At 38.9% G+C, this 24,876-nt stretch overlaps 5 protein-coding genes across 11 annotated transcripts; 1 reads left to right on the top strand and 4 right to left on the bottom strand.

Annotated features, from left to right (window-relative positions):
* Positions 1-1,212: 1,212 nt before the first annotated feature.
* LOC103451580 (ATP-dependent DNA helicase homolog RECG1, chloroplastic/mitochondrial-like) lies at positions 1,213-10,038 on the bottom strand. Of its 2 annotated transcripts, none has more exons than XR_003767914.2 (20): positions 9,347-10,038; positions 9,120-9,209; positions 8,506-8,588; positions 8,220-8,355; positions 7,816-8,073; positions 7,518-7,706; positions 7,305-7,417; positions 6,583-6,814; positions 5,839-6,002; positions 5,412-5,493; positions 5,084-5,173; positions 4,773-5,006; positions 4,375-4,446; positions 4,097-4,249; positions 3,857-4,000; positions 3,420-3,578; positions 3,024-3,107; positions 2,158-2,730; positions 1,666-1,913; positions 1,213-1,551 (listed from the first exon to the last, which is right to left on the bottom strand). XR_003767914.2 is itself a non-coding variant. In XM_029091330.2 (20 exons), the coding sequence occupies exons 2-19, from the start codon at positions 9,147-9,149 to the stop codon at positions 1,821-1,823; spliced, it is 2,889 nt and encodes a 962-aa protein (XP_028947163.1). In that variant the 5' UTR covers positions 9,150-9,209; positions 9,347-9,489; the 3' UTR covers positions 1,213-1,551; positions 1,813-1,820. The 2 variants fall into 2 exon arrangements, 1 of the variants encoding a protein (XP_028947163.1); XM_029091330.2 differs by having other exon boundaries at positions 1,813-1,913; positions 9,347-9,489.
* A 2,123-nt stretch (positions 10,039-12,161) lies between these two features.
* LOC103414379 (serine carboxypeptidase-like 50) lies at positions 12,162-14,006 on the bottom strand. The gene has a single exon (XM_029091269.2). It carries the CDS (start codon positions 13,717-13,719, stop codon positions 12,355-12,357), a length of 1,365 nt encoding a protein of 454 aa, XP_028947102.1. The 5' UTR covers positions 13,720-14,006; the 3' UTR covers positions 12,162-12,354.
* A 341-nt stretch (positions 14,007-14,347) lies between these two features.
* On the top strand, positions 14,348-16,725 carry LOC103451577 (uncharacterized). The gene is made up of 4 exons (XM_029091697.2): positions 14,348-15,130; positions 15,249-15,330; positions 15,537-15,653; positions 16,422-16,725. Exons 1-4 carry the CDS (start codon positions 15,012-15,014, stop codon positions 16,470-16,472), a joined length of 369 nt encoding a protein of 122 aa, XP_028947530.1. The 5' UTR covers positions 14,348-15,011; the 3' UTR covers positions 16,473-16,725.
* A 62-nt stretch (positions 16,726-16,787) lies between these two features.
* Positions 16,788-20,984, bottom strand: LOC114820643 (mitogen-activated protein kinase 12-like). Of its 6 annotated transcripts, none has more exons than XM_029091691.2 (11): positions 20,272-20,984; positions 19,189-19,597; positions 18,970-19,097; positions 18,781-18,840; positions 18,440-18,589; positions 18,197-18,352; positions 17,994-18,131; positions 17,810-17,883; positions 17,589-17,690; positions 17,224-17,482; positions 16,788-17,128 (listed from the first exon to the last, which is right to left on the bottom strand). In XM_029091691.2, the coding sequence occupies exons 1-11, from the start codon at positions 20,494-20,496 to the stop codon at positions 17,078-17,080; spliced, it is 1,752 nt and encodes a 583-aa protein (XP_028947524.1). In that variant the 5' UTR covers positions 20,497-20,984; the 3' UTR covers positions 16,788-17,077. The 6 variants fall into 6 exon arrangements, with proteins under 6 accessions (XP_028947524.1, XP_028947525.1, XP_070667126.1 ...); XM_029091692.2 differs by having other exon boundaries at positions 19,189-19,594; XM_070811025.1 differs by lacking the exon at positions 20,272-20,984 and adding an exon at positions 20,118-20,246 and having other exon boundaries at positions 19,189-19,594.
* LOC114820642 (uncharacterized) lies at positions 20,916-24,149 on the bottom strand. The gene is made up of 4 exons (XM_029091690.2): positions 23,830-24,149; positions 22,901-23,350; positions 22,144-22,662; positions 20,916-21,939 (listed from the first exon to the last, which is right to left on the bottom strand). The coding sequence occupies exons 1-4, from the start codon at positions 24,052-24,054 to the stop codon at positions 21,157-21,159; spliced, it is 1,977 nt and encodes a 658-aa protein (XP_028947523.1). The 5' UTR covers positions 24,055-24,149; the 3' UTR covers positions 20,916-21,156.
* Between the last annotated feature and the right edge of the window lie 727 nt (positions 24,150-24,876).

Genomic DNA, 24,876 nt, shown 5'->3' with positions numbered 1-24,876 from the left:
AAATGAGGAGAAAGACAGGCACAAAAAATGTATACTCGTTACACCTAAATATTCTCATTTAAGTAATATTACTGAACCTTGTTACGTGAAAAGAATGTCAAATCATCAGCCGTTGGTCTTAGTTCAGCTTCTCTCGCATGCAGTCATTTGTGCACACAGCACGGCCTTCCCACGCCCTCATGCTCAGTCATTGGGCCAAATTCTATTTATTTTTCTTTCTTTTTATTTATTTGATTTTTCGGTCGTAAAGTCCTAACTTTTTAGTAGGAATTATTATATTTCTGAAGAGAAAAGAGAATTATTATTGCATATTTGGCAAAGGCGTGGGGGTGGGGGTGGGGGTCCACTTTGATCATTACGTGGAAGACAAGTCATGGAACATGGTGGCTGTGAACCCCACTTTTGAATGATTGGTAGGGAACCGTTTGGGACCCACTTGTCTGCTTGTCCCCCTCTCGTGAATTGCTGATTGGGCATTCCATCAAACATTGCCGTGCCTGTAATACCAGTGGATAACAGGTGGGTCCCTCCGTCAACCTTGTGGTTTCACACTCACTCGTGACGATGGTCGCACCATTACGTGATATCATCAACTTACTCAACAAAAATGCTAAAGAGACTCTCGCAAAAATAAGATTCTTCATAAATTCTTTGACACACCATGTTTTTGATACAATGATGTATAATGATGATAAAAAAATTAACGTCAAACTTTGAAGTAACAGATAATCCTCAACAATTTCGATGACTTCATTCTGATGTATACTCCTCGACAATTTCAAGAAACTATTTTTCTTTGCGAAAGTCTCAAATGATAATGTAAAATTTCAAGTCGTCATAAAACACTATGATATAATCGTATTCTTCTTTACTTTTACTTGCGTGTCATTGCAGAAAAAAGAAATATGGACCTTAAATATCTCTACGCGACATATGGTCCAACAGAACGACAAAGATTTCATTTTCTACAAATGTTCGCATTGACTTTCTTCAATAATTTGTGTCAATATATTCTCAAGTCCTTTTCTGGGCAGGATGTTCAGCAGATAAGGAGAGCTATACAAGGAAGTACGTGAGGAGCAGTCTTTCAATGAAAATTACTGAATTTCGTCGAAAAATCGTTACGTTCTGAAACAGAAATTCGTAGAGAAGACGAGTCGATTAAGGAAAAGAATCTCCTAAACATGTGAAACCTAGGAAGAGATCAAAACGTTAACAGAAGCAAAAACATAAAAATTACATAGCAGATTACTCACTTTCTTTATACATCTTTGAGAATTCTTCGAAATTCAAGCAAGCGGATTGTTAGGATGCTGACATATCAAATTATGTAAAAAAATGCCTACTAAACAGTGATTAACAATCTACTTCAATGGCAAAAAGCACGTTTGAATATGGCATTCCTTTTCGCTGGTGTGCAAAAATGGGCATGTCTGCATATTCAGTGTTTGCTCTCCAAATTCGACCAGGGCAACGTTTTTCATGACTAGCCATTACCAGTTGCTCCCCTTAACTCTACGTCACGACTTTGCTCTATTCCAAGGAGGCAACCTAAGAAATCGAGCAAACATCTTCAGCAAGACATCACTGTTCTTTGTGTACAAGTATTTCTAATCAAACTAATTCAGATCACAAGTACAACCCTGAAGTTGGAGTTGGGATTACCGCTAAGGAAATCACGCAGAAGCATCAAGCTTGCAACAGATATGGTATACACGACATGGTTCCCGAAAGCAATACACAAAAAAGGACAAGATGCCATCAATACAACCAATAGAATCTTGTATAGATTTGCAAGGTTCCAAATTTTACCACGACACTCAGTCACCCAGAATAGACAGCGGCTGTCTCATGCTAAGCTCTGCCTTAAGCAGCGGGAATTGCTCCAAATCATGGGAAGCACCTAAAACTTTCTGCAAAAAGAATCACCGCATGTGTTATACTACATGAACCAGAGCATCAACCAAACATGAATTGCAGAGTCAACTATGCATTTGTACCATAAAATAATTAAACCTTAAACAGCAAGAAATTCTTGCACACAGATTAGTTTTATGTACTAATAGTCTAATAAATAGAACCATGTAAAAGAATGGTAACCAAGAAATTATCACTGAATTTATAAGATTAAAAGGACACAGCAGGAGTACTATTTACCAGAGCAGCAAGATGCGCTTCTTGTAAGATATTGCCATCTACTTCCAATCTTGCAATAGGAAACTCTGGAAGATGTCCTGACTGTTTCTTGCCAAGCAAGTTACCAGGTCCACGTAAAAGAAGGTCCATGTTTGCCAAATAAAAACCATCTGACGATTTCCCCAGGACCTTCAGCCGAGTTAGACTACTGGAAGAAGATACTAATAGTAAACATTTAGACTTTCTCACTCCTCGTCCAACTCGTCCTCTAAGTTGGTGTAACTGAGCTATCCCAAATCTCTCAGCATTCATAACAACCATCATAGATGCATCCGGAACATCAACACCAATCTCAATTACTTGTGTGGAAAGCAGTATATCTGTTTCTCCAGATCTGAACTTTCTCAATGCTTCATCTTTCTCATCACTCTTCATCCTTCCATGCAACAATCCACAAGTGTAGCCCTGAAACCTATCAGATATAGCTTCAAAATCTGCCGCAGCAGCACGAAGTTGCGGCAGCTGTTCAGATTGTTCAATAACTGGATACACAAGATAGACTCTCCCTCCTTCTTTTAACTCATCCAGCATCATCTGTTACATGCTATATCATTTGCGTCAGAAATAATAAAATCAAAAGGGTAGAATTAGTAAAATCTTTCTATTCTAGTCTAACAAGAAAATAATATATCTGTCATTCTGTCAAGTATCTTGTGAAGACGACCATGATCTCTTAACAAAATGATGAACCCAGTGATGTTCTTCATTTTTTTTTTCAAATCCAAAACCTTTTCTGCACCAAATGGCTTTATTGTGTTTCAAAAAAAAAAATGTATATATATATATATATTAGAGTCCTGTAACAAAGTTAAAACAAGGACAATCACCTCATAAACATCCTCAAATCCATTGTCATTTCCTTCAATGATGAATGTCTCAACTGGAATTCTTCCTGGAGGTAAGTCTGTTATCTGTTATTCAAAGAAAATAGAAACGAAAGAATCAACAAATACTCAATACAGGGTATCAACCTATACAAATGCAGCAGCCACCAAGAAATAGAATACCTATTAACTTTTAAACTGAATATAGTTCCCTTTTAAATTAAATGTGGCACGAACACCTTGATTGCAATAAGAAATAATCTTAGATTGGTTTATTTCTTAAGAAAGTTCAAATTTTCACTGCAAAAGACTTTAAGATTAGGCATCTCAATGTAATTTTTAAAGTTTAAATCACAGTCTTGGAGCCTGATATCCAAATGAGAAAAGAGAAATGCTTACCTGTGTCAATGACATATCCCCATATAAAGCAAGAGCAAGTGTCCTCGGGATAGGAGTAGCTGACATGGCAAGAACATGAGGAGCCATATGGTTGTCACCTTTTGAGGTCACATCTGAACTGGCGGCTACCATTCTAGAATTTATGGAGGTATAGTATAGCTGCAGGGATTAGTGCCTCAGTTAGCTCATCTTACAAAAAGAATTACAGTATAAAACGGAACCATTTCAAATTTCATGGAAACATCGAGAACAGCAAGCAGCATCCAAGGACATTCTAAAATGTTCACACAAAATGAACTCCTAGAACAATACCATCAAAATCTAATCATCCATATTACATAAGGTCTAAATGAAACAGTTTGCATACAGGACAAAAGTGGAGTACTACACCACAGAGGACACAACTAGAATACTTGGTTCAATTAGAAGCAAACAACCTTACTGTTAAACCGTCCTCTCTGGATCACACCAAAACGGTGTTGTTCATCCACCACTGCAATGCGTAATGCAAAGAATTCGATTTTGTCAGATATTAAACTGGTGGTTCCAACGACCATCGATATTTCTCCAGTCCTGAGACCCTGATACACGCAATATCAATGTTAGTATCACTGCCAATAACTAGGATGTGAAACGTTATACTTAACAAAACAAAAGAAGTGGACATTAATCCATGCCTCAAGAATTATCCGTGATTGTTTTGATGGGGTTGAGCCTGTTAGTAAAGCAATTGAAGGTTTTCGTTCAACATCCTCCATATTTTCAAGCAATTTATTTAAGTGCTCGTAATGCTGGACTGCAAGCAACTCAGTGGGAACCATGAAAGCTGCCTTTACATGAAACAAATAAAAACAACCAGTTACCTTCTGTTAGTAACAAAGATCATAACTCCTATTACATTACGAAAATATAAATGAAAAAAGGTCTGAAATGAAAACCTTTAAACAAGACCAACCTGATATCCAGAGCCAATAACCTCCATGCATGCTAGAAAAGCTACCACGGTTTTCCCACAACCAACATCACCCTGAAAATAAGTGTAACAACATTTATAAATCAAGAATGTCCTTTAGTTTCAAGTATACCTACTGTGCATGCCATGGTAATTAGGATGAAGAACACGGGCGGCCAATTTGAAAAGAGAGAGGAACAGAATTAGGGCAAAAGTCTAGGCTTAAAATTGTATTCAACCAGATGCCAAGAAAAAATTATCATGTTTTGTCCTCACTTTTTTTTATATATACTGCAGGTGCTCTAGTTACATGATATGAACGTCAAAATCAGCATCAAAATACTGTTTCATATTGTAACAAATATGAACAATTGGATACATCCTGTACACAAGATTACAACCTGCAAAAGCCGATTCATAGGAACTGGTTGCCTTAGATCCCAGATGATTTCTGAAACGGCAGTGAGTTGACTAGGAGTAAGGGTATATGGAAGAGCTTTTGAAAACTTCTTGGTAAGAATGGACCATTCCTTCGTGTAAGCAGCACTTGATTCAGGTTTCCTGTACTTATCCAGCAATCCATCTTTCTCTATTTGTGTACCAAGACCTTCAAGCATTTGGTAAAGGCGCGCTAACTGACGGGCAATAACAACTAGGTCAGTTCAAACTTCAAATCTAAGAGAACTAATTACGAAATTTTAGTCAACATCACCTGCAGGTAAAAGAACTCATCAAATATTAGCCTTTTCCGAGCCAAATCAGCTTCGTCCATACTCTTTGGTTCGTGAATCCCCTTGTACGCCTGTATTATTAGTGCAAAAAGGACATCAGCTCAAGTTTTTCTGTATGCCAAAACAAGTTATTAAAAGAACAGCAAGGGGTAAATATAGCTAGTTCTTTAATAAATACAGGTAAACACTAAGACAAAGTGATGCCAATTGAGATGCTAAGGTTCACAGGGGTATAAGTGACCATAGTCAAAAGTATGAATTTCAATTGCATATATGCTTGATAATAAGGACACAAGTGAAGTGTCTTACATCATGAAGGCTTAACAGCCCAAAGTCCTGAGTGATATTTTTAGGAATAGGATCAACATCGACAGCCAAAACTTGTGCAACTCTGGGACAAGTAAAAATAGTAAAGATTTAGTTTACTGATATTGGAGCAAGTTACAAAGAGATTACCTAATTAATACCATAGTTCAAATAATTCAAAACAGCTGCAAAGAACTAAGAAGTAACCCCCATAGGATGAACGGAGTAATGTTATTGCATAAATGATAAACACAAAATTAGATTTCTAATATTGAGAAACCAGCCACGCGCCCAGAAACTGGGGTATGTTGTATAAAGAACTTAGAATAAGGGGAAACTAAATTAGAATCGGAAACTATAACCCCGCTAAAGAGAGTGGTTATGTTATGATGTTAGAAATGAAGTTACATAAAAGGTCAGAGGCACAGACCTTGCAATGATGTCTCTCAAAACATTTGGATCTAAACCTCCTTTTGAAGGGTATATAGGATAAGGCCTCCCTTTTGCATGAAAAGACACTTCATTTTCATCTTTAAGCACATCAATATTGTATTCTCTCATTTCATAGTGACCTTTGACAGGCATTGTCCTTACCTATGTTAAAAGGCAACATGGTAAGTACAAGGCTCTAAATTAAGACAAAGATTAGAAAATGAATGATAAAATCTCAAGATAGCAATTGTACAGAATTTCATAAATCGATTCTGTTTACGCCCTAATGGTTTCAGCACATGAAAGGGTGAGCCAATTGATGTGGATCCATTGTCACTAAAAGTGCTGCAAAGTGCACTAACCAGCGAGTGACCATAAACTCATCAAAAGGTCTTTAAGGTAGTTCACATGCAGGACTCTAATTTCTGGTAACATTACAGGAATCCAAAGAGTAATCAGCAAACAAAGACCAACAACAACAGAAGAGTTACACATAGATTCTGTCATCTTCCATCCAGTAGAAACTGGCCCAAAGTAATAGTTTATAGGTGCGCAGAAGGAATATGAATATTACTCTCTGGACTATATTCTTCTTGTGATTAACTATATATTTGAGCACCAAGTAACAGTCCAAATAATAATAATAATAATAACACAAAATATCATTGCATTCTAAACCAATAAAAACAAATTGAGGAGCAAGCAATTAGTCCAACAACAGAGAAAAAACCCATAAGCTTACCTTGCCACTAACACATACAAAGTCCCCCTCTTTATGCTTTCCCTCAACAAGTCTAAGAAAGGGTAGAGAAGTAAAACGAGCGCCACGAAAAAATTTCTTCAGATGCAAAGAAATTGTCTTCTTTCTTCTACCATCAGCAGAATCATTCAAATGCTCAGTTGATTCATCGTCCATAATTTCGCATCCAACAACTACCTCAATAAATGAGAAAGAACTACTAGCTTTGATTCCCCTGTAACAGAAGAGGTAAGATATCGATTTTAAAAACAAAAACTTTACCGCAGATTGGCAACAAAAAGTGAGTGAATAAGTGGCTACGTACACAAGTATAAATGCATGTAACATGTCTAGAGAAGCTTTACCAGATATGAGATACAAAAGCACAATCCTAGCATATAATATGTCATGAAATGTTCTTCATTATGTCATTGAACTAGATATCCATTTATCTCGTACAGAAACAGATTAACATCACTTCATATGTCAAAACATCAAGGTGTCGGTCACCAAGTAAATTACATTCCCACTTGTGCCTCATTGTTTTTCGAAACATATTTGTTTCTCATTATTTCATGAACCATAACTATGAAACAAACTAAAAACCTTAACGAGTAAGCTAACTTGGAATCTATCAGATTACACATGTAGGGTCTTACCTCATCCAATTGATAAGGTTAGCACAAAAAAAAAATTCAATAGATATTTTGGAAAAAATTTAATACCTCGAACTTAATACCTTCCCAATGAAAATCAAGTACTGTCCATCATCAATTTTCATCTGAGCATTCTGTAAATCCGCATAGGTCCGAGGAAAGTGGTGAAGCAATTGCCGCAACTGTATGGAAACAAAACCAAAGCAATACAAACACAAGGCTTCTTTCAGATTCTCGATAAGAAGAGTAATGTGTCCTTTAACATAATTTCCTAAAACTCACTGTATGAAAGCCACAGTCTTCTAGCTGCCGACAGCGCTTCTTAGTTATTCCAGGTATGAAACTGATAGAACTGTCCAGGGAAAACTGAACAGACCCAGTATGATTTTGTGATTTAAGCAAAACCTTGCTAGAAGATTCCTCCACAGGAACTGTTTGATGTGAGTTTTCCTCAATAACCACAGTTGCGGACTGGAGAAATAAGGGCAGTATTTAAGAATCTTCTCTTAATAAGGAATTTTTTACACCTGTATAAGCAGGATACATAAAATCCCATATTTACAAAAGATAATCTTCGTACCTGCTCTTCACACATAGTATCAGACAGAAATCCTTCACCACTTTGAGTTGACAAAAGCATCCTTTCATTGAAACTGGTGGTTCCATCATACAATTCCACCCGAGGGGAACTACCTAAAATGATTGATGGAAATCGTGCACACACCAAGGAGACATCAAATTCATCTACGACATCTCTAACATGCATACCGGACTGCTTTTCAGCTCCTTCATTCTCAATCAAATCATCAAGACTATCATAACCAACCAAAGCAGATACCTACAAGAAAAAGAAACAGAAGAATATGAAGAGCAAACTTACGCATTCCCTTAGTCAGGATCCATGCACATCAGAAAAAGTTACAGCAATCAAACACAAACAGTACAACTTTTTGTCAATCAAACTTGTATAGACACAAAACCTACCTTATTGAGCAACTTTGACCGATCTGAGATGCTTGCTATGCCAAAAATATCTACTTCCTCCAAATTATTTTTGACAAGACTATGCTTTGGACGAGAACATAATCTCGATACCGTTGAAAAGAGAAAATTACTGAACCTGCAAATCGAAATAGGCATGCCCACCTTATTACTTACATGCTGTCATAACAACAACAACAACAACAACAAAGCCTTTTCCCACTAAGTGGGGTCGGCTATGTGAATCCTAGAACGCCATTGCGCTCGGTTTTGTATATAACTTCCAGACCTCATTTTTCTACCCAAAGCATTCCGATATCCCTTCTCAGCTTCAAAAGCAATTGCACTTCTCAATCCATTCCCGCTGAAGCACTGAAATGGAAACTCTTTGTCAATCATCATATAAAAGATGTCAACTTTAGCCCTATGTTTTCAAATAGTTTTAGAATATGTCAAAATAATTTACAACAACATAGCAATTACGCATTAGCCACTCCCAATCACTCTCATCCCGCACACGCTTGCACTCTATTTTCCTCCTCAAACTCCACAACGCCGGACATGGACACTAGCATATTATCACATTCTATATGCTCAAAACCGCAGGCATTTTGTTTCTCTTGGGCCATTTTCCCGACTCTATGCATTGTGATTCTGCAACTCTCACTCAAATCTCACGCGCTACCGAAAATTGTAAGATATTGCAGCTATTTCCTTCCGATAGTATTGAAGTTTGACGTGAATTCTCAACTCTCACACGGCACGATACAGAAACACGATTCGGTAAGTTCAAAACTTCAAAGCATCTTAGTAAGCAACTCTACCACATCTTACTTGGAAATCGAAAATTCTTCATAAAATTAAGGCTGATGATGAGAGGAAATGGAAAAGTTAGAAACTTACAGGTTGCACAGCTGAGACTGTGGGTGCCATGTGCAACAAGCAAGCTTACCCCAAGAACTGGACATCCCTAAACAGCAAAAACATCAAAACCTGCACAGGATTGAGTAAACAGGTACACAGGAAGAATGCAAAGTGTCAAAACATGGAAAAATTAACCTCGGAAACAACATTCTTAACATTGACAAGGAACAAGACAACGTCAAATTTGTGATTTAACATTAAAATACCAGATTATGGCTCGGAACTGAAAGGAAAGTCTGTTTCTTTCTCTCTCTCCGTCGTCTAGATATCTCTCACTCCATGTCTGAGGATACTTTTCTCTGTTTTTCGATTTACTCGTTCAGAAAAGGCCGGGCCTTTACCGGCCCAGACAGATCCTCACGAACCCCGTTGGGCCTTTCTGAAAAGTTACAAGGACGAAACTGAAAAACCGAGTAAATACGGAAGCTATTAGTGCAATTTAGCCATTTTAGCGATTATAAATACAGTGAGATGCAAAGTTTTTCAGCTAGGGTTTCGACAGAGAGAGGGCGCAGCGTCACAGCGTGTTAGCAGACGTTTGGGTTTATGTTCATATCTTCCTTCTGCAATTTTTTTCTCAAGTTTGAATGAATCAAAGGGCTGAGGCAAAAGGGCAGAGCAATGAATCAATGGCTCTGATTTACTTGTGGGTTTTCTACAGGACCCCCTGCCATGGAAGCCCTGGAGATCAAGTCCTTCCACAGATTTTACTCTTCTGTGGGAGACGATGGCATCATAGTACGGGTTTTGTGCTTGAATGATGGGTTGGTTGTGGATTTGGAAATTTGGGACTCCCATATCTTCCCTGCCCGCCTCCTTCCCATTTTTCTCCTCTCACAAACCCGCCTCCAATCGCCATTACATTCCCCCAATCATCCCAAATTACATTTTTGTCCATGTAACAAATTTTTTTAATAAATAATATTATCTATACGTAGACAAATACTTAAGTTTCACAATAAGTTAACAATAATATGGTTCGAATTTTTTTCTGATGAAAACCAAACATAAGACATCGATGAATAACTTCAAATTTTATGTGGTTCATTTAATTGAAATTTTGAGAAATTCATTAATTTTGATCAAATTTAATTAATTTGTAAATATTTTATATAAATTTTTAATTCAATTATTTAATATTAAAAAAACTCAATAATCAATAATCAAATTTATTGGTTTTTCAATTGAAATTCGAGAAATTTAAGGAATGTCTTTTTGTTTAAATTTAGTAAAGTTCTCTATTTAACCTCAATGATCAAATGTATAGGAGATTATTCTTTGTAAGTTTGTTCTTTTTTTTTTTTTAAAGAAAAATTAACGAAAATTTCAAAAAAACTTTATTTTTAATAAGAAACTATTTTTAAAGGTATAATGAATAGTATCATAGAAAGGTATAAATAGTTTTTTATTAAAAGTGAACAATATCGGAAGTGTTTTATTAAAACTTTTTTTTTTATACCTTTTCACTCTTTCTTTTTTTTTTTGAATAAAAAGAAGATGTGAAAAGTAAAAAATAAATATAGGAGATAGTAATAAACATAAATATTGAAATGTATTGTAAGAAATGGAGAAGATGCGTATTTATAAAATAATAAAATTCTTACTTCTTTAAATTAAAAAATTTCACTATTGAATTAATCTTGATCGTTGATTTCTCTGTACATTTAAAATTAGACGCACTGGAACATGCCATGTGGCACAAAGGTAATTTTATCAAAAAAACAAAATTACAGTTCAATGAGTATAAAATTACGCACTAATAATCAAGCATTTTCTTTCATGTGGGCAAGCATGCTTGCTTAAAGACTTCACAAGTGGACAGAATTGTAGAGCGAATCATTGGGGTTGTTGGTAATGATGAGAATCTTCAAAATGCAAGATGCCAAATAAATTGTCACATTGTGGCTCACTTATAATAAAACTGAGATGACAGTAAAGTTAAATAACCTTGAAATGCTATGCATCTGACTCAATATCTTAAGTCATTTTCAACCGAACGAGGGTCAAAGAGCTTCCTTTAGCCCTATAGTCATGCAAGAAATTATATTTTAATGAACAGTACTAGGCCATATTTTATATCATCTTCAACCGAAGGGACCAAAGGATCATAGGCCAAACGTAATTTATTATTTTAATTAAATTAATATGATTAATTAAATTAAACTACCATATTAAAATAAGGTTTTCAGACATATTTTGAATGTTACTGGTCGCCAAATGAATAAGTATTCATATTTCTTATCTTCGTATAATCTCAATAATTTTTTTGATAGGATTTCAAGTAACATGTGTCGCTAACGTGAGTAACTCTCCAGGTTTCTAATCTTTATGTAATCTCAATCATTTTTCGGATAGGATTTCAAGTGACACGTGTCGCTAAAGTGAGTAACTCTCTAGATTTCTTATCTTTATGTAATCTTAATAATTTTTCGATTAGGATTTCAAATGTCACGTGTCGAGATGTAATTGGTTTTACAAATTTTAGATAGGATTCTTATCTATGTGACACTTCTTATCTTCAGCTTTCAATGTTGTAGGTATAGTGTAGGTATTTATAGGAAAAAAAATTAGATTTTTTTTTAAATTCGTCCAAAAAAAAAAAACAAAAATTCAAATTCCAACGGTAACCTAACTGCAGCATGATGTTAGCTAGTTGTTGTCAGCTGGCGTCATGCTAACACTAGGTAGCCGTTGGCATTCAAAAAGGCTGATTTGGAGGGCTGGCAAAATGTCAACCTTGACATTCTGGAGCTGGAAGGTTGGCAAAATGTCAACCTTAACATTCTAGCATTGAAGGGCTAGCTAGCTGGCTACCCTATGACCATTTGGGCGGGTTGGTTGGAGATTACCTTAATGGATAGAGTGTTGGATTTATATCCATGCGTCAAATGTTCAAAACTCTCTTTCCTAAATTATTGTAATAATTTTGAATTCTCCTCATTCCTTTGATGATAATAGAATTAAAAACAAAAAATAACTTTGATGTGTTTGATCTAATAATACATTGTTGTAGAGAAAAACTTATGCATAACAATGAATTATTTAATGAGAAACGTCACGTGGCGGTGAACAAAGCCAAATACACATTATTAAGCAAGCTTAATATACAAAATTATCACCCAAAATACAATAACCACGAAAATTAAACTTCACAATAATATCACCCATCAAGAAACCAAGAATGTCACACATTGCCTGAGAACTCAAGGGCTGTTCAGCAGGTACAGTATGCCCTGGCCTTTAAACCACAGCACTGCTCAAACACCCCCTTGCCCAAAACCCAGTCTTCTATCATCACCTGCGCCCTCACCGGCTGGTCCGCCGGCAAAAGATGCCCTGCCCCTGAAACCACAACATGGCTCAAGCTCCCCCACTTCTGCACATACCCACCAACCTCTCCCCTCACCTTCCAAACCTTCCGCTCCGCCGCCATAAACTTCCCAATCCCCTCCCACTTCAGCGTCTTCATCCACGCCTCCGTTGAAACGATGCCGTCTCTCAAATCGTACTGCCCCTGGTACAGCAACACCTTACTCTCCTTCAGCAGATACTCTACCATGTACTTCACGCTCTTCATCACGTCCTCGTGCAATATGCCCCCTACAAAATCACTGCACGATTCGAAAGGCGCCTCCCCTTTGGCCCCCAGCGCCGCCTTCACCGCCTCGTTGCTCAGCAATTCATCCACCAAACTCATCTTATAAGGCTCATTCTTCGTGTAGTCGTATAATGTGGCTAGCCCCGTCATGTCCTGCAGCGTATTCAACACTCTGTTTCTCGCATCCGTAGCCGCGCTCCAGTTCATCGCCGCCGTGAACCCTACCGCCTCCAATTGCAGCTTCTCCAGCTGCCTCCTCTGTTTCTCATTGATCAAACCAGAGTAGAAAGCGTTGACGGCGTGAGTGTTCACCTGAATTATGGGGTCTGTGAGACCGTCTCCGATCGCAACGCCCTGCAAGTTCACCCCTTTAGACCCAGCTGGCAACTCAGCGTTTCTTTTCAAAATATAGTACCCGATCGCCGGAACATACTTCCCGGCGTAGCTCTCGCCGGTTATGTACATGGGTCGGGTTTTGAACGCCGGGTCGAGCTCAATGAACTTGGTGATCGCGGCAAAGAGGTGTATCGCGACGGAGTCCTGGTCCCTCGGGATCTCTGCGGAGTTCGCAGCGATGCTAAATCCGGTACCGATCGGGTTGTCAAGGAATATCAGGCCGAAGATTCTGTTCCAGGAGGCAGAATTGGGTTCCAGAGCGAGGGGATCGGAAGGGTCTTTGTTGAAATTCACGCGCCATGGGCCGAGCTCGTAGAAGTTGGCGAGCATGGAGGAGCATCCGGGGCCGCCCTGGAGCCATATGAGGAGGGGGACTTTGGAAACGTCTGTTGTGAGGTTCTGAGCTTCGTAGAAAGTGTAGAAAATGGCAGAGCCGCTGGTGGAGTTGACCGGGAGGTAGCCTGATTTGGTGGGGTGGGCTTGTTTGGGGAAGAGAGGGGGGGACGATGCGGCGGCGATGCGGCGGAGAAAGAAGAGGAGGAGGAGGAAGAGGAGGTTGAGATGGTTTCTGGCACTTGACTCCATCGATGATATGCGGAGGGAGCGAGCGCAGACACTTTCTTTGACGATAAGTAGCTACGTACGACTCTTCATTTGCATGACACGTAGCTACATGCACTTTGACTGCTGCATAGAGACTTTTGAGTGTGATGGTACACGAGTGTACATCACGTGTTACTATACAAATGATGAGATATGTGTACTAAAAAATTAATAACTTAAAAAATAAAATTTCCCACCACTTCTATTAAAACACGTGGTGTACCACTTGTATTCCCGTCACAATTAAAAATTTCTCGAATGATGCATTCAATTTTGAACCGTACAAGAAAAATAGTGTTATTTCAAACTAATCATACAAAAAATACCGGGATTTTAAATAAGGAAAACTAATGAAAATAATTTAAAAACTTTGAGTTTTAACAATAAGGATAAAAGAAAGGGTAAAATGAATAGTACCAAGATTAAATTTTTAATGTAAAAATATGATTTTTCGTTAAAATGAACTGTACTGAAAGTTTTTTATTAAAGTTCAATTTTCAATAATTATTCGATTCATATTACAATGATGGGAATCTTCCAAATGGAAGATGCCAAATAAATTGAACGCGTTTCTTGTAACATTCATTTGCTTTGGCTTCTCACCTTCCTCCCCTCAAGCCTTGTTGATTGGACTGCCCTTGCCGGCTATGCAACTTACTTCTTTTCTTGCTTTCTCTGGATACAACCGTACAAGAACAACTATGCAAATTACCTAAGGCAATCATCACGCTCACGTAATATTACATTTTTTCGGATTAGTACTTACACTTCATGAGTACACTGTCATGATAGCATTTTATGTCAATAAAATAAAAATATAAGTAAATTTTTTTAAATGTCCTTATTTCGCTAGTTTGGGGCTACATGGAAATATTCTATTTTTGTTATTAAAAAAAAAATTAACTCGTCTTTCTGAAAAAAAAAAGAAGAAGAAGTTGCAAGTGGCCCTTTACCATAGTGATGGAAAGGTGTTGTACCCTTGCATGACGACGTAGGTTAGAACCCCGTTGGTGACTAATCTAACATTTAACTTACTAAAGTCTAACGCTATCGTTTCACTCAAAAAAAAAAAAAAAAAAGGTAATTTGGGCCCAGCCGGGTTCCAAACATATAGTGCCCGGCCCAAGTTGCTTAATATATCGCCATTTTGCAACCTCTACCAGTCCCAAGACGCCTGAAAAGTGAAGGGCACACCACCTGTTTGATCAAATGTCGAGCTGAAAATTCCCAAACGTTTTGGCCTTCAGGTACTCAAATTATAGTCTCAAATCAAGATGAATGTGTTCAATGGATGCAAAGAAATTCTAAAGATTCAGAAGTTTCGGAGAATCGTGTCGTATGCCGGATTCTACTGCTTCACAGCAGTCCTGACCTACGCTTACACAAGCAATACGTGAGTCGCTTTACAACCTACCTCGAACGCGTATGAAATAAGAAAAATATTTCTGGGTTTTGAAGCTGGTGTTGTTTTTAACTGTTGTCATCCATGGTATTTGTGTTTGGTGTTGCAGAACCCGAGCTGGGTTTTCGAGAGCGGACCAGTTCTATGCTTCTTACCCAGCTGGAACCGAGCTCTTGACGGACACAGCAAAGGTTTGTGAGAGAACTCTACTTATTTGAATGCAAAAGGTTTTAGCTTTCTATGTGTTTGATTTGATTTGTGTTAGTTTCGTCTTCTATGTGTCCGTGCCTTTGCACCCCGAGTTTGTATTAGATTAAAGTAGTTCAGAATATCGTGTTGTCAAATAAAAATTGAATGTTTGATATGCTATGTGAATAATTCTTGGTTTGTTGCACAGTTGTATAAAGCTGCGCTTGGTAATTGTTTCGAAAACGAAGAATGGGGTCCGATTGAGTATTGCATTATGGCCAAACACTTCGAGCGACAGGGGAAAGGGCCCTATGCGTACCATGCTGTATGTTACTCAATTCTACTTGAATTTGCATTTCTAATTACGTTTTGATATTCTGTTTTCTTTGTGAGAATTGCTATGTTAATGCACAAATTTTTTTGTTGCTGGTGTTTTGATGCTTCCGGATTCAGCATCTCTCGTTTTTAGAAGCTAGAAAAATTGCATAAGCATTCTCATTCGTCATTCCATCTTGTTCGTATCCCGTAGGGTAGAATGGTTCTCGGTTTTGGTTTAAGACTTCATATGTTCCCATCGTAAGGCAATTACAAACTGCGCCAATCGTGGCGAAAATTTGACAATGCTATTCTCTTGAAGGAGACAAACATACAAAATGTACTGCATCAAACATTTTCATGAAAATAAAGTTTCGACCCCTACCAGAGCGGTGACTATCTACATTTACGTTTGTTATGCTTGTTTTCTTTCCTAAACGAATGGCTATAGGAGTCGTTTGTAGGGTTTTCAGCTAGCTCAAAAGAGACACCTTTGGTCTTATGCGAGCGTTAACAAGCACCATTATACGCTCGCTAAACTGCTTCCTCCACCCTCCTCGTCTTTGTTAACGTAAGGGTAGAGTGCACTTTTATGTCGATTGACCTGTTTTGTGAACTCTCCTCAGCGTTCATAAGAAGCGGTTATGATTCTTGTTAGCTCAGTTATGTATTGATGCTCCAAATTTGACTTCAACAATTCATTGGGTAAACTGTTACATAGAATGAAAGCTCATTCAGTGTTTTTTTTCACTTATGCATTTTGTCTGCATGGTTGCAGCATTACATGGCACACCTTCTATCGCACGGACAGCTCGATGGAAGTGGATAGAAGTAGCGTTGTTCGCCGGAAGATAAGTAGAACATCGCATACCATATCTCTAAGAAACTTGACGCTCGTGCTGGTAATGTACGATGCCAATCATAAGATGTGAGGATTATAGAGCAGATGAATCCCATGATGCTGGAACTTCCTTTGAATCATTTTGTTGTTCAATCACCCAATACAACATACATTTAATCTAAATCATGGTTGTAACAAGCGTTTCCTGAACAATCCGTTTTTGTTGTATGAAGCGTTTTCCCGAATAATCCGTTTTTGTGCTTTCCTAATCACAATTAATCAAAGTAATTAACAGCTCTCCAGTACCGCAATTGTGAACTTTACTAGCATTCTTCCGGCACATAGGTTTAAGAACAAATCATCATATAGGTTTGACATATAGTATAACTGCCAAATGAGTGGCATTTGCCTTCTGGCCCTAAGAAAACAGAAGAAAATGAAAATAAAATGCAAGTCCGCGGTAAAACGACCGTAAATTATCGGGAAAATATGGCAAACAAAATAAATCCATCCCCACTTGGTAGTGCAGGCTCAATCTTATCAGATATAACACTACCAGTTGTAGTGCGGTATGCTGCTGCTGCTGCAATCCTCTACGACAGCACGTTGACCATCTCTTCGTTTCGCCCTGCAATTCGATCTTCCTGCAGAGGTGGACAATGTGCATTTACAAATTTGGATTTCAAAGAAAATCGGGAGGCAGCTACCTAAATATACTGAAAAATCCGGGAACTCTTACCTCGCAGTACTGGCTTTTCATAACCACACACTTCGAAGCGCTAATGCTATCGCTCCTCCACAGGCTGTGGGGACTATGGTTTGGATTATTAACGCCATTCGGTATAGTTGATCCATTTTGATATGTTGGTTCTGGTACTTTTACCTCCTGAGACCTTTGAGGGCTATGAACAGCTGCACGACCCACTGAAGCCGTTGTACTCTTTTTAACGTTACCATTTTGCTCCGCAGCCTCATCCTGCGACATACACACTCGTTCCCTATGGACAATAATGGAAAGACATCAATATTGTGAAGATGATAACGGAACTCGAGTAGAAGTGAAAAAAAAAAAAGGAATTCAACGCAATTTGTTCAAAATTTTACCTAGGTAACGAGGCATGCTTCCTTTGAAGCGCAGTGCTTCTTTCACCTTTGCCGTAGTGTGCCTCAAGATGCTCAAACTGTCGTCTAAATCGATCAACTCCACTGGTGGACACAAGATGAATTTTCACTATACGTATTCTCATGTAATATGAAATCACGATATAAACATATGCAAGCATGCGCATCATGAACAAGTAGTAGTTTTACGAACAAATGCTGACCTTGGATACATGAAGCCAATATTATCTGAACCTTGAAGGTAATCCTGCAGCATCTTCGGATGATACTCCAAAATCTGAACGATAAGAACATTCGCTATGAGTAGGTGGTAAGGAAAGAAATTACCAACAAGAAGAAGTGAAGGATAATGCCACCGAAGAAAACCATCACTGACGATAGTCATACCTCTCTATAAATTAGCTCTCTCACATCATCTTTTGTCAATCTACTCCTCTCGAACTCAAACTCGAGCTTTGAAATGGGCTGTCTGGACGGTTCCTGGTCCAAATTTGCCAATCCAACAAAATATGGGTCTGCTAAGGCCTGTAAAGAAAGCAATGACTTTTATCAGAAGAAGTTCTCTAGCATCAAAAGCAAACAAACGTTACCTCTTCAGCAGAAGGACGATCTCTAGCATCAAAAGCAAGCAAACGCTCAAGCAAACGAAGAGCCAATGGGTCCGCATTTGGGATTTTTTGCGAGAGAGGAACTGGTTTCTTTCTCCTCATGCTACTTAAATATCTTCTGGCCTTTTCGTTCCGAATCTGCAGTCATTAAGATGATCCCACAGGAACAAGTTCTTTTAACACTGTCCTAATAAAAAATGACATCGACAAAAAGAGATAACAAACCCTTGCAATAGATTCAGTGGGAGGAGTGCCAAGTAAGTCGGTAATGAGATCCAATTGATGCACAACATTTTTCCCGGGAAACAACGGTTTTCCTGTTAGCATTTCTGCAAATATGCACCCTATGCTCCATATATCAATAGCAGGGGTGTACTGCATATACAAATTACAAAATGCTTAGCCGAAATCTAAAAGGGTTTAGTTTTAGAACAAATTGCACGAAAATTATCGGAGTTAAAACATTCAGAAAGCCTTGCAGCAAAGAGCATTATATCACTGTCAGCAAATTATTCATTTTATATCACTGTAAGCTGAAAATCTCACAACACCATATTTCCACTCACCTTGGAGAAAAAGGAACCACAGAGTTCAGGAGCACGGTACCATCGAGTTGCCACATAATCCTTGGAACAAGCAAAAGGAAAAATACAGCAATAAGAACGAAAAGGAAGCTAAAAAGGCTAATAACTACCGCATCAATGGCAATCCACAACTTTTTTTTTTTTTCTTTCCTCCATAAGATTTACACATACAGTCCAAAAAATGGTTGATGGAGCGTCATTACACGCAGCACGAGCGAGCCCAAAGTCACAAATTTTCAGTTTGCAGTCTGCATTAGCAAGTATATTTTTCGGCTTCAAATCTCGATGGAAGACATTTGCTGCAAAAAGAAGAAAACAAGGTCATCAGATCCATAGATTATGCGAAAACGAAGGAAATTCCATGGTAGTGCAATAAAATGATCGTCAAACCTGTATGTATATACTTGAGGGCGCGAAGAAGCTGGTACAAGAAGAACTGATAATGCTCGGGAGTGAGATCATCATTCGCCTTAATAACTTGGTGAAGGTCAGATTCCATCAACTCAAACACAACGTATATGTCTTTAAATTCTCGCCGGCAAGGGGGTAGCATTATATGCCTGATTTCGACAATATCAGGGTGATGCAGCAGCCGAAGGAGCTTAATTTCGCGCAAAATCCTCGTAGCATCGGAGACATGCTCGAAGACGTCGTTGATCTTCTTAATGGCCACTTTCTCACCCGTGTGAGTGTCAACTGCAGATGCAACAACTCCATAGCTACCTTTCCCAATCACTTCCTGGATTTCGTACTGGCTCGCCTCACCATATTCTGTGAAAAATTCCTTGTCCAGCATCTTCTGAATTATCAGCCAAATTAGAAACAAAAAAAAAAGGATTTTACATAAAAAAAAAAAAAGGAAACTTTGAAGAACCTCGATGTATATCAGTATCAGACAACAATTAAACCACCCAGAAGATAAGATTTCCTGATCCTCTCCGGGAACCAAAAAAAAAAACCCAGAAAAGGATATGACAGGTATGAAATGATCAAGGATATGAACCCATCAGATGTATGTATGTACGTATGTATGTATGTATGTATGTATGTATGTATATCTGTGTGCAGGATACAGCAGTGCAGATTTGAACTTGTCAACAGAAATGTTCTTATGAGCGATCACCAACAACAGTAAAAATTAACGGAAGAAAAGTCAAAAAAATTAAAAGTAAAGAAAAAGAAATAGAGAGAGAGAGAGAGTCATGAGGGAAAGAAAGAATGGAAGCCGAAAAATATTAAAATTGATCACAAAAAATCAGTTGAGCAAAAGACAAGTTATGGCGACCGACTCAGCTCTGTAATCCCCTAGAAACGCGGACCTTATCTTATCAGAAAACCACGGAGAGAGAGGGAGGGAGAGGAGAGGGAGAGAGAGAGAGAGAGAGGAGAGAGGAGAGAGGAGAGAGAAGAGAGAATATATTATGATTTGAGAGCAACAACTGGGTTACAGTCTGTAATACTAGTGCGGCTGACCTTATGATGGTCCATAGTGGCGACTCTGTGATTGGTCCTCATCGGCACCTTGATGGGCGTCAATCCACTCATGTCCAGGTCCACCGTCATCATCAACTCCCTCTGCTCCTCATCAGTGCTGGCCGATGACGGCGGTGGCCGTTCGACGGCGTCGTTTAAGGAAACATCACCGTGATCGGCGGAAGAAGAAGAAAGGCCCTGAAACCAGCGGCGAATGCCATCCATGTCGAGAGTCGAGAATCGAGAGCGATGAATCTATTGCCCGCGTTTTGCGGAGCGTTTTCTTCCTATGTACTCTGTTTTTTTCCCTGTTTTGCTGGTTCGGGAAACGTCCGAGTTTTCAAAGACTCTCTCTGTCTCTGTCTTTGTCTATCAATCGGGCCGTTTGTAATATTAAAACATTATGAGTAACATCGCTGGCTTCCTAAGTTACCAATTAATTTTTTTTTCTGTTGGATAAGATGCCGACCACCTAGTTGTTTATTTGGGTAACACTTGCTGCCGCGCCACGATTGCACATTGTGTCGTGGTTTATCTATAATCGAAACTGTTAATTTTAATTTTCTCTTGAAAGGTTGATATTTTATTATACAAGTACGTGAATCACAATTGGAATAAGCTTAAGAGGTGTGTCCACGGCGAGATTTTTTGTTTGCTAAAAACACAACTCAGTTTATTACGTGTCATAATACAAATAATTAGATATTTGAAAATAAAAATTCATGCACTTGTTTTAGAACATTTGGTACAACAGACCACATTCCCAACACACTGATAAAAATTCATGCCCGTGGCAAAGAAAACAAGTTGTGACTTCCTATTTGAGAGCAATATGTCACTACGACTTCCAGGACGCATTTGGAGCAATTTTTCTGTTTTTGGTCCTCACTGCAACTGCTCAATCTCAAGCTTCTCTGGGATCTCAGCATTTTCTGCAACTAATTTTGGTTTAAGAGGCCTTCCTCTGCCTCTGCGCTGCGGTTGCTGCTGTGGATGATGGGGTTGAGAAGGTAGAGAAGGCTCCCCTCCGCCTTGTTTTGGCTTACGAGGCCTCCCTCTTCCTCGGCCCCTTGGTGGCTGCTCATTTTGATCATGTTCAGGTACCAATGCCCTAGTGCTTACATCCACATTGTTTCTAGCTTTAGGAGGCCTGCCTCGACGCTTTGGTGGCTGCTCCTCATGAGGACTTTCAGGAACAAAGGGTACCCATTGCCAAGAACTTTCCGAATCTTTTCTTGGTTTACGAGGCTTTCCTCTACGTCCCTTTACTTGTCCTTGCAGTGGTGGTTTCTGTTGCTGACCATCAGGAGCGAAGGGTCCCTTTAATTGAGTCTTCGGGTTTTCATCACCATGGCATTCCAATATCTTACTTCCAACCTCAAAATTTTGCCCTTGGACTACATCTCCAGACTCTCTGATTTTTACTGATTGCGGATGACAGTGATTTTCGATGACTTCAACTTCTTGAGCTTGTGGTTCGTTTTGCTCATAGGTCTCCCCACTTTGCACTTCTTCTCTGTGATGATTTTCTTCGATCACTTCAGCTTCAGTTTTTTCTTTTATCATTTCATTTGTATTTGCTTTCCCCGGGTTATATTCTGGTTTGGGGAATGCCACTATTGCTTCTTCATTCAAACCCCCTTCCCCATCCAACTCTATGCCTGCCCTCTGCATTGTCAAACAGAAACCACAACAAACTGAAAGTCACGAAGGGTTTTCATTGTTCTTGGCAGTTTCAATATTTCTCTTTTAGTTGAGTGAGCCTACTACCTTCCATACAGTATCACCAATAAAAAATATTTACCAGATAAGCAAAGTAAATACGAATATAATAGAAACCAAAGGCAGAAAATGAAAAGTCGCAGGCCGTACCTCAAAATCAAATTGTTCCTCAATCATTTGCATTAGCTTCATTTCCGATTCACATTGGTTTTCGGTCACTCCAAAATGCTCTTGCTTTTCTTCATTGTGTCTTCCCACCATCATGCTTTTTCCAAAACCTTCATTTTGCTCCCCTTCCTCCCTACCTCCATCCTCATTTCTGCCCTGTCTACCCTGTACCCTTCCCAGCCCCCTTTCACTCCTGCACTCTCTGTCCTCCACGCCCCCATCACCACCATCCTTAACCCCAACATCGTACCTCCCACCTTCCAAACTTATGCCCAATATCTTAGTTCCGACTTTAACATTTTGAGCTTGTGGTTCGCTTTGCTTAAATATCTTCCTACTTTGCTCTTCTTTTCTATGATGATTTTCTTTGATCACTTCAGCTTCAATATGTTCTTTTACCGTTTCCTTTTTAACCACTTCTCCATGGTTATATTTCGGTTCAACAAATGCCACTATTCCTTCTTCACTCAAACCCCCTTCATCCAACTCCTTGCTTGCCATCTGCACTGTCAAACAGAAATTACACACACAATGTTGCCAGCAGCAAAAAAAAAAGAACTAAAGTGCTAATGATGAAAAGAAAAATCAAAGGAAAGTAAAAAACAAGATACAAGAAGAAAATATCAAGTGAAGATGCAATAATGGTGATACGTGAACAGCATTGCTCAACAAAATTCAAACCAAACAAAAGATTACCAGATAAGCAGTTAAAAATGTAAACAAATTGTCCTCCACTTACTTGCATTTGCTTTGTTTCTGGTTCACATTGGTCTTCAGTCACTCCAAAATGCTCTTGCTTTTCCCCCGCGTCACCTTTATCTTTTAGCTGCATCTCTGCAATGCTTTCTCCAAACACTTTTTTATGCGCCTCTTCCTCCCTACCTCCATCCTCATCCTCAACTCCTTGCCGTCTACCCGGTACTCTTCCTTTCCCCTCCCGCCTTTTGCTATGGCACTCTCTATCCTCCACATTCCCATCATCATCTTCATCATCCTGATTCGCAACATTGTACCTCCCACGTTTCAAACTCACAACCACTCCACTCTCACAAAGCTTCCTCAAATGATGCCTCAAAAAACCTTCATGTGCCAATGGCAAATCCTTGTATTCCCTTTTGATAAACTCCGATATGCCCCCCTCACTCGCCCCACCATCCTCATTCAACACCTTTATTGCCCTCTGAATCATCTACATTAAACAAAAACACAAAGCGAACAAACGAGATCGTAAAACCACACTACACACAAAAAGAGGGGGAAAAAAGGCTCTACTCACTTTAAACTTACTAATCACTTCTACGGTGAAGAAGGACTTTTGGGAGAAGCAATTAGGATTTTTGATAAAAATTGTCAGTATGTTTACAATAAAAGAACTTCTAGCAAAAGCCCTTTTGAGCACAAATGCTTCCTTTAGAAGCAGTCCCAAACTAGCCCTTCAGGACAAACAAAAACGCTTCTAACTAACTTCGGTCGTATAAGCACTTTCTGAGCAGGTGCTTTTCCAGAAAGCACTTAAATTTTTTTACAAGAACTTCAACACTTGTAGTACTTATGAGCAGATAGGCTACTTCCAAAAGCAGTCCCAACAATAAAAGCACTTTTAATATATTGAATGAAGTGAAACAAGAAATTAAACAACTTTGCTGTGTTAATTAAAGTGAAATTTACCGAGGCATAAGGAGGGTGATTCGGAATGTGGAATGCCGGGATGAGCAGCCGGAGGCCGCGCTCGATGTTGGACTTGAGGCGGTCGGAGTCGATGGGTTTGGAGGGTTCGGAAGCGGCAATGCGGGCCAAAACGGCGTCGCAGAGCCTGCGCCTGAAGCGTTTCAGCCTATGGTCATCGGCGTTTCGAAGACGATGAAGGAGCGGGTCGGGTTTTAGGGTTGCCATTTTTGGGGGTTTGAGAATTGAGAGCGGGTGGAGAGTGGAGACACACTTTGTAAGTTTGTATATAATGTGCGCTCGTTCGTACTCTGTCTGATTAAATGTTGAAAAATATATCAGTCAACTTTGTTTAATGTAACAGTGTATTAGTCAACTTTTTGTTTAAGCTTTAATTAGAATTTCTTTTCTTCTCAAAATTATAATTTTTGGAGGCTTTGAGCATGATTTTGGATGTCGGCAAGTACAGTAATGAGAATGCAGCTAATCCATGTTCATGCGTTTGAAATTTTAACGGGAATATTTTTGCTCACTTTTCATATTTATTCGTTTTTTGAACTGTCTAGTAGATAAATATAAATTTGAAAAATTTAAATTTATTCAACGATGATAAATAAAGTGGTGAGCGTTACCACTACTTGAGGCCGAACAAAAGGCTACTTGACCCAATCTAAGGTCATTTCCAACCGATCCGACCAAAGGGCCATAGAGCTAAAAATAGCTCGAAATGACACGAAAACCGTCTCTAACTGAGGGCTAGGCCAAAGGGCTTGTGGGCCCCACTGAGTCCAAACCCCCAAACCAGGCCAGTGGGCTGGCCATTTTCAACTAGCCAGCCAGCCCTCCAACTCACCCTATTTGAATGACGCCAGCTAACTAACGTCATGTTGCCGTCAGGTTACTGTTGGAATTTGAAATTTTTTTTTGGACGAATTTAAAAAAAAAATTCTAATATGGTAGTTTAATTTAATTAAAATAATAAATTATGTTTGGCCTATGACTATGACCTGTTGGCCTCCTCGGCTGGGGATGGTATAAAATATGATCTAA

The sequence above is a fragment of the Malus domestica genome, chromosome 13, assembly GCF_042453785.1.
Source record: "Malus domestica chromosome 13, GDT2T_hap1".
Taxonomy (NCBI): Eukaryota; Viridiplantae; Streptophyta; class Magnoliopsida; order Rosales; family Rosaceae; genus Malus; species Malus domestica.
This window is presented reverse-complemented; position numbering and strand designations above follow the sequence as displayed.